The sequence below is a fragment of the Chenopodium quinoa genome, unplaced genomic scaffold (assembly GCF_001683475.1).
Source record: "Chenopodium quinoa cultivar QQ74 unplaced genomic scaffold, ASM168347v1, whole genome shotgun sequence".
NCBI lineage: Eukaryota > Viridiplantae > Streptophyta > Magnoliopsida > Caryophyllales > Amaranthaceae > Chenopodium > Chenopodium quinoa.
Window position 1 is genome coordinate 590,058 of NW_018745024.1, and position 9,580 is coordinate 599,637.

Sequence of the window (9,580 nt, forward strand, 5' to 3'; positions counted from 1 at the left end):
TTACATGTATTAAATTATTAATTGTTTCATAAACAAAAAAGTGAACCAAATGTACATATGTGTCTTGTTAAATGAACTTCTTTGTTACATTTGATTAATAAAGCGTATATATGTATATCCTCCTTGTTGCACCTCTAATATATATGTGTGTGTTTTCCATGAAATATATAATATGAGCACAATATATTTATCGTCTTCAACTTCCTTACTTGATTATCCTGTACAATAAGAGATCGATCAAGTTTTTTAAAAAAAAAAAATTATAACAACACATTCCAAACAAAAGTACGTTAAATCGAAGGATTCAAAAACTGAACTTTTACGCATTAATAATTATTACAAATTCAGAAATGAACAAATTATAAATATATGAAAATATTACAATATGAAAATGAAAACGTAAAAAATCTAAATGAATATGTATCAAATTCTAAATGAACATGTATTAAATTATAAATGAACATTTATTAATATGAAAAAGAACATATATAAAAAAAAAAATTCAAATGAATATCTATAAATGTAAATGACCATTAAAAATAATAAGTCAATATGTCAAAATACAACTTAATATGTATTTTAAATTATATTCTAAATGAACATGTATTAAATTATAAATGAACATTTATTAATATGAAAAAGAACATATATAAAAAAAAATCAAATGAATATTATAAATGTAAATGGCCATTAAAAATAATAATTCAATATGTCAAAATACAACTTAATATGTATTGATATTAAATGTGGATAAAGTACCATAAGATTAAATTATATTTTAAAAAAGAATCACTAAAGGTTTATGATGAATGAACAATAGGTGATTTATTTTTGAACATTTATTTGACATGTATGTGAATGAACATACATTAATATATGTGTGAATATATACACATATTCAAATGAACATCTATGTATCAAATTCGAATAAGCATCTATCAATATTAGAGCTAAAATGTATGTAATATAATATTCAAATGACGCTCGTGAGCATATAATTTAATATGAAGTTAAACATGTATTATTATTGTCTATGTGGATATTTTCAATATGAGAATGAACATGTACGTATTTACATTCAAATAAATATATGTTTAAATACCAGTAAATATTCATTAATATATAAAGAAAATAAACAAAATTAGGGTAATCTTCTCTCAACAATGAACACAAGTAGATGTAAGGTAAGAATATAAATGATTATACTACTAATATCATAATGAACACCTATTAATATGAAAATGAACATTTACCGAAAATGAACATTTGTTCAGGAACCGTCTTCTTTGACGGAATCTTCGAAGTGTTCTTCTCTGTTTCGTTTCTACAAAAAATACCACCAAATATAGTAGATTTAGTTTTAGTCTATTTTACACAATAAGTGTAATTATAGTAGATTTTGTTTTAGAATATCAAAACGCAAAAAAAATATAAAATCTAGGGTTCACACTCAAAATTCTACTTAAATGAACAAATTCTTACTTTTTTTTTGGAATTTAGTTGCGATTGACGAACTTTATCTCGAATGTTAGACATTTTTAGATGTTTTGATGCAATTGGCAGTAATTTTGAAGCAATTTGTAGTGAGTTTCATGTGAAATTTTGGTTTTGATGAGAGAGAATTCCACGAAAATGGGTTTGAAATGAAGGTTTTGAATTTTGAATTTTTTTTCCTTTTCTTTTTTGTATATAAATGTGAGGAATGGGCAGTTACTTGCATTTACCGTGGTTAGTGGGTGGTAACTGCATGGTTAGTGAGGTGTCGGTAAGGGTTTTACTGTAATTGGGGGGGTAGGTAGTTATGGCTACAAGGGGGTGTAGCCATTAGGAATTATCCGATATCCAAAATTGACCCGAACAGACCCGATATTAACCCAAACAGACCCAATACCAGAAATGCCCCAAACTAAAATTACCTTATAGTTGAACAAAAAATGTCTTGTGCCAAAAATAACTCAAATTGTTCATTTTCAATCGTAGCTAAGCTCATAAACTGAAATATACTCTCTAAAACTTTATTGATGACATTGTGACCCGACCCATACCAACCCAAATGTTAGTTGACACGACCCAAAAGTGACCTGACCCAGACCCGACCCGAATGACCCATTTGCCAGGTCTACTATGATGCTCTATTGATAATGGTACTTGGGATTTGGTACCACGTCCGTCTAATGTGAATATTATTCGCTCATTGTGGATTTCTCGGCATAAGACTAAGTCTGATGGTTCTTTTGAGAGACACAAGGCTCATCTTGTTGGTGATGGTAAAACTTAGAGGGAAGGGATTGATTGTGATGAGACTTTTAGTCCGGTTGTTAAATTGGCTACTATTCGGGTGGTTCTTAGCATTAATTTAGCCAAGTCTTGGCTAATTCATCAATTGGATGTTAAGAATGCTTTCTTACATGGTAATTTGAATGAAACTGTGTATATGTATCAACCATTGGGATTCAAAGATCCTAATAGACCTAATCATGTTTGTTAATTTGTTACATAAGTCACTATATGGTCTGAAACATGCACCCCAAGCATGGTACCAACAGTTTTTAGATTTTGTGGCTAGTATCGATTATGTTAATAGCAAATCTGATAACTCGTTGTTTGTTTATCGCCATGGCCATGATATTGCTATATTCTTCTCTATGTTGATGACATTGTGCTTACAACTTCCTCGGAGTCTCTCGACGTCATGTTATTTCACAGCTTAAATTAATTCTGATTTGCAATGAAGGACTTGGTAATAGTGCTATTTTTTTTGATATTGCTATTACTAGGGATAAAATTGGTTTATTTTTGTCTCAAAAGAAGTATACATGGGAAAAATTGGAAAAAGCAGGAATAATGACTACCTGCAAGCCTATGCCCACTCCTGTTGACTCCAAAGGCAAATTGAGCACTCAAATGGGTGCTTTATATGATGATCCTACGACTTAGCGGCGCCTCTGTGGTGCTCTGCAGTACTCCACCTTCACCCTACCAGATATTTCATATGCATTGAAACACATACTACGATATATTCAAGGTACGACAGATTTTGGTTTACATTTATATAAGTCATATGTAATGCCTCGTATCTTTATGTATTTTTATAAAGTATTTAAGTATTAACAAAATGTATTGTTAAGGGCTCAAGTATTTTAATTAAATATTTTAAAGGGTTAAAGTATTTTAAATATAAGGTTTTATAAAAGTAAAATATATTTTGGGTCAAACGTTTATTAATTATTGGGCAATGTAAATCATTCCTGCATACGCTTATTGGAATAACCCATTCCAAAACCCATAACTTAAGCCCTATCCCATAACTTAAGCCCATATTTTTATAAGCCCAAATTTAACCCTACACTCTCTACTCTATAAATAACCCATGAATCCCCAAAAATTTCCCACACAAAAAGGTTAGTCTTATTTTCTTTCTCCTTTGTTTTATTAATTTGTGTAATTATAACTATTGATTTATGGGTTTTGATTGTTTGAAATTAATTTAATTAGTATCAAATTGTATTTTGATGATTAAACTTTATAATGTCAGATTTTATATATGTCATAATTTTCAGATATTGTAAATTTTATAACCTAGGGTTTTTTTTATTATTGAAAATCATGATTTTAGGGTTTTTATGAACAATTTATTTAGGGCTTTTATAGTAATGATGTTTTGAAATTTTGGTGATTATAACTACTGATTAGTTTAACTTAATTCCAGATTATTTTGAACACGTAAATTCGTGTTTTAATATTTAGATTTCCGTTTGTTAATATTAATCCCGTTTTAATCCCGAACAGGTTCTGAATTCATTCGATTTTGATAAAAAAAAAAAGTAGTGTTTTCTATGTGAAAACAACGTTCTAAGAAAGACTAACCACCTTTGGTAATGAGCACCACCATCTCTTGGCCAAATTCAGCCTCTAAATATGATTTTCGGGCAGTTTTTTTTATTTTTAACGAAGTTTTTTTTTTTTTTTTTTATGCTTTAAATTTTATCCTTGAGTTTAAAAGGGTAAGAGATAATTTAATGTTTCTATGGATAATTTAAGTATAAAGATGTATTTTGATGAAGTTTTAAAAGGGTTTTTGATTAGTTTAAAATGTTGGAATTTTATTCAAAGTAGTATAATTGTGATTTTAATAAAACGGTGTGATTACCCATTAACAAGGAGTTTAATTAGGGGTTTTTAAATAATTTTCAGATTATTTTAAGTAGTCTAAAGTAAATTTAAGTTGCTGGAAATTGTGTATACAAGGAGAATTAATATAGTATTATTGTCCTTTATGTAGGAGACTTGATCCGGGAATTGTTGTAGTGTAATCGGCTACTTTAAGGGCTTAATTGAGGTATGTTCGCGTACTTAGCCTATTTTGATGATGTAGTATCATGCTAGGCTTGATTTAAATTAATCCCAAGTAGTATCATGCTAAGATTATGATTGGAAATTGTGGATTAAATTGGAAAGCATGATTTATTTGTGATGGATTATGGAATGGAAAATTATATTTTGGCGTGTTTGTATGAACCACACTTTTATTTATGACATGTTGGAATGCATATTTAATTAAACTAAATGTTTAATTTGGCTTGAAATATTGAAAAGGAATTTTATTATGGTTAATATAATTTTTATTGATGCTATAAGCATGAGAAAGGAGCTATATAAGTGTCTATGTACACGAGGAATAAATTATATTTTGGTGCCTCAGTGCACTTAAGGTGTTTCTAACACCGAGGGATAGGATTTGTGGCGCTTTATGCGTTTAAGGTGTCTTTGACACTGAGGTAGATTTAAAAATGGTTCTACATTAAATATTATGTGGTCACTAATTATTCAATAATTAAATTGGTATGTTTGATTGTTTGAATAATTATCATTGATTGAATTATTATGGTTTAAGAGTCATCACCAAGTTTAATAATATGTAAATAACGTAAAGTGAAAGAGATTACGCACCAAAACTATTGGAACGTATATACCTTGAGTATGAACATATGGGGGAGTTATGGGGTTTTATATTTAACCATAACTTCTACTTGAGTACAGGACACTGTACATTCCTTTTATTTATTATTATGCACAAGAATTTCGCCACCTATGTGTGGTTTTGATACTGACACAGTTAGATCCCGTGTCAATAACCTCAATTATTTGGGGGAGGTAGAGTTGGAAACCTGTTCAATGCGTAATCAACGCTAAATAAATTATTTAGTGTCTAGTTGAAAGGTTTTGTTGAATGTTGTGTGTGCTTGTAAAACAGGTGCATTGAGGTAAGTGTGTCTTGATAGGTGAAATCATGTTAGTGTGTTTAAATACGTTTATGTACTCAGGTTTGCTGATTGTGTGTGTTTGTGTGTTTGTTGGCCTTGTCTTTACTTTGACCCTACGACGACCCATTTCTAATGGCGAGTAGTGGGGACAAGTAGAGAGGAGTTTTTCAGGTGATGAAGCATATTCATGATGGACATGAATGAAGAGCGAATCATGCTAGATTCTATTAGTTTATGATGTGTTTAATGTTTTGATTATTTTATATTATGGATATTCATGAGACTAACGCAAAGGTTTTTCATATTTAATTAGTTTTAATAAGGGCCTACAATGGTTCCAAGTTGTAAGTTGATTTTATTTTACTTCATTTGCCTTGGGTTTGACTTTACTTTAATTTCGTTTAGTTGACTTTTTAAGTTGACTGGTTTTGAATGTTTTTAAAGATAGTCTTTCGTTGTGTGTCTTTGATAATTGGCTTAGCCGTTTTCACGGTGGCGGTAATATCTTAGATATTCCTATTTAAAGTTTTAAATAGGGCAAAACAGGTATTTTTTAAGAAAGGAATTTCTAGGGTGTTACATCATATGTTTCTTCTATTCTGTCGTACATGGATGTCAATTGGGGCGAGTGTCCGAACAGTCGCCATTCTACATCAGAATACTGTGTTTTTCTTGGTGATGATCTGATCTCTTGGTCTTTAAACGCTAGCCTACTTTGTCTAAGTCTAGTGCTAAAGCAGAGTACAGAGGCGTTGCACATGTCTTTTCTGAATCCTGCTGGGTTCGTAATCTGTTGCATGAGCTTTGATTGCCCATTTCTAAAGTGACATTGGTTTATTGAGACAATGTTAGTGCCATTTACCTCTCTAGTAATCCGGTACAACATCAACACACTAAACATATTGAGATGGACATACACTTTGTTCGTGAGAAAGTTTAACGGGGCGAGTTCGTGTTCTACATGTGCTTTCCTGATACCAAATTGCAGACATTTTCACAAAAGATCCGCCTAATGTTTTATTTGATGATTTTTAGGACAATCTCAGCGTTCGCAATCCTTCAGTTTCGACTGCGGGGATGTGTTAGATTATGTAAATAATCTAGTGTATATTTAGTATGTATAATATATAACTATTGTACTCTTAACCCTAACCATAGTATACTCTTGTATTATATAATGATGTTTAATCAATAAGAAAGGCACAACAAATATTCTAATGATGTTTAATCAATGAGAAAGGCACAACAAATATTCTCATATTCTGATAGTGACTAGTTTTGGAACTAGTTTTGACACTAGATTGACATGCTTCTTTACTCTAATAGATCAACTAGGGCTTCCCTCGGGTACAATGTCTACCGATTGCGTGAACAACGGGGTAAAAAATTATGATTAGAGAAACCAACTTTAATCACCATCTTTAACACTCTCCAAAAAGTCTTAACGCGTACCCAACAAAAACTCAATAACAAATTACAGAACTCATTCCCAAATTTCTTCATCACCGCAAAAACAAATTCCCCCAAATCTCCAATTTTCTCTCTCCTCTCATCTCCTTCAATGGCGTCATCGTCGGTGACCTCCATTTTCTCTCTCCTCCTGATCTCCTCAATCCTCTCGGCCGTCTCAGCCCGACCCGGCCTCCCTTTCCACCCCTGCAACACCCTCATCGTTTCCACCTACTCCTTCTCTTTCCTCCCTCAAAACCCTAACTCCGACATCCCAAACAACCCCCATTTCATCGTCGTCTCCGCCGATCTCCGCCCTCTCCTCCGCCACCACCAACTCCGCCCCCGTCGTTTCATGCCCTTTTCCGTCGTCGACAAAACCCAGAAGCCCGAATTCAGACCCGAACAACCCATCAATGAAAGACCCGAATTCCTGCCTCTTGGGTTCAGTTCTTTGAGGGAAAGAACCAAGGATATTCTCAGTGTTGTTGCTTCGCTTCTCTTTGGTGCTGCTTGTGGTGCTCTTACTGCTGGAACCATGTACTTGATTTGGTCCTTGTTCAATCACGGACATGGGTCTTACCGTTCTTTGGATGGGTTTAACAGCGATAGCGATGACGATAACGATGATGATGATATCTTTAATCCTAAGAAACCTGGCTATGTTGCTATTCCTGCTTCCCCTGTTAAGGGTGTTGATTCTGCCCCTGTCCCTGTCGTTGCTGTTGCCGCCCCGGTTCCCGCTCCTGCTAAGGAGTCTGCGTGATGTGGGTAATCAGACATTTCTTTGTTTCGTGTTTTTTTTCGGGTTTTTAGTTGTAATGTAATTTGATGAATGGATGAAATTAAAGGTTGATGAATGTATAAGTATAACAACCTGGTTGGACTTTTATTCACTATTAAATTGTTAATGATATCTTCACTGATAACGATGATGATGATGATGGCTACGTTATTATATATATAGAAGTATAATTACTGTGAATTTATGGTATATCTTGACAAATTGATAGTAAATTGAATTTTGATGATTGATTGTGAAGCCGTTTAATGTTCTAAATTTGATCTAATGGCTTTGTGATGGATGGTGTTAGTGTGTTGGCATCCCAGGAAATAATATGTAGTAGTTGTTGATTTTTCGAGCCTGCATAATGGAAGGTTAAAGATTGGTGATTTGGTTGAGCTTGATTTTTGTGAATTTTGAATGAGAAGGGGAATGCGGTGGTAGCTGAATTTGTGAGACCGTTTTTTACTTTGATCGTTGAATATTCATATTATTCTACTTTGGTATTTTATGTGCTTTTTGGAGTTGCTGAGTGTCTAAATAAATTGTTGTTTCGACTATCTGAATGTATGTGGTAGGCTTTTAGTTGGAAAATTTGCCAACAACTACCATTTAAATTATCATTTTTGAGAACATTTACCATTTAAAACTTTTTTTTCAAAAAACTACCACAAAAACTTTGAGTAGCACTACCACATATAATTTTCTGGCAATAATTTTCAGTTAGTGGGCCTAATTTATAAAATTTTAATCAATTGTGGTTGAAATAACTAGGGAATTCAGTGGCTAAACACAATTGTAGGTAAATTGTTTTAAAATTTGCATTATACTTGATTTAATTTCTCAATTTTATCTTAAATTAGGGTTTATAATTAAAAAATTGAATTTAGGGTTTTAAGAAATTAGGGTGTATGGAGCAATTGAATTGTATTATCCAATTTAGGGTTAATGTAAGGGTCATTTTGTCAATTCATATAGGTTTTTTGGTCGAAAATTGTATAAAATGGAGCTCTCCAACCGAAGATTCTTGTTGGAAAACTTAAAGTGGTAGTGCCACTCAAAGTTTTTGTGTTCTTTTGGTAGTTTTTCAAAAAAAAAAATTTAAATGGTAGTTGTTCTCAAAAGTGGTTATTTAAATGGTAGTTGTTAGCAAAATCTTCTAAGATGTTTGGTTTGTTGGGAGGCTAATGCTGTTGAATCTTGCAATTTTTTCATGAATTACTAGTAAATTAGCGTTGTTGTATTTTTTTTTTAATACCACAGCTAGTTTTATTATATCATTTTTTTGCATGTTGATTTGCGGTTCAAGAGGACTTGGAAATCTGGGATGGGGTGATTTGCACTCTCTATAAACTGCGACCCTTGTTGTTTCACAAGCTGGTTGTTTCACTGTTTTTTACTAGCCTTCTTGGTTTAGGACCTAGACCAATCAAGACACCTAGACCAATCAAGACATCTAAGAATGAAGTTTGTTGTATGAAGTTTTCATTTACCCTTCTAACAACCATGTTGATATTTGATATGACTTGAGCACTTGGCATGGCATATGAGAATTGATTTATGTCTGACATCTTTGACAGTGATGATTGTCCAGCATTGTGCCTTTTGCCCTTTTTATGTGATAGTGTCAATTAGAACACTTGTTTCTTAATATCTTTCCCTCCCTGTATCAAACACCATTTATCTAGCTCCATAGTCTTTTTTCACCTATTCTATTCTTAGCTACCTTGATGAACACCCACAGGAATGAACTGGTGGTATCAATGTTTCCACACTGTTTTTTCCTTCCGTCTTAACCCTGTAGACTCCTTAGTTATTACATGAGTTGTTTGCTCCATTTCTTCCTCTCATCTCTTTGGCATCTTTTTCATTTGTGAAAATTATGCCTTTAGGGTTTCATGGGAAGGCTGGTGTGATTCGACTAGTCGGAATGTGTGCACTGTCACTCTAGAATCTTAATGTGGCCAGAAGCAAGAGCCGTACACAGAGTATCTGTAAAGTGGCAAGGTGTAGTGTGTTTTGCTACTTGTTCAGGTTTTGGTTTCCAAATTTCTAATGATATGAGTATTTTAGAATACAAAAC

At 32.7% G+C, this 9,580-nt stretch overlaps 1 protein-coding gene across 1 annotated transcript; it reads left to right on the top strand.

Moving 5' to 3' along the window:
- Window positions 1–6,825: 6,825 nt before the first annotated feature.
- LOC110708799 lies at window positions 6,826–7,479 on the top strand. Its single transcript, XM_021887025.1, has one exon. The coding sequence runs from the start codon at window positions 6,826–6,828 to the stop codon at window positions 7,477–7,479; it is 654 nt and encodes a 217-aa protein (XP_021742717.1).
- The last annotated feature ends 2,101 nt before the right edge of the window (window positions 7,480–9,580 follow it).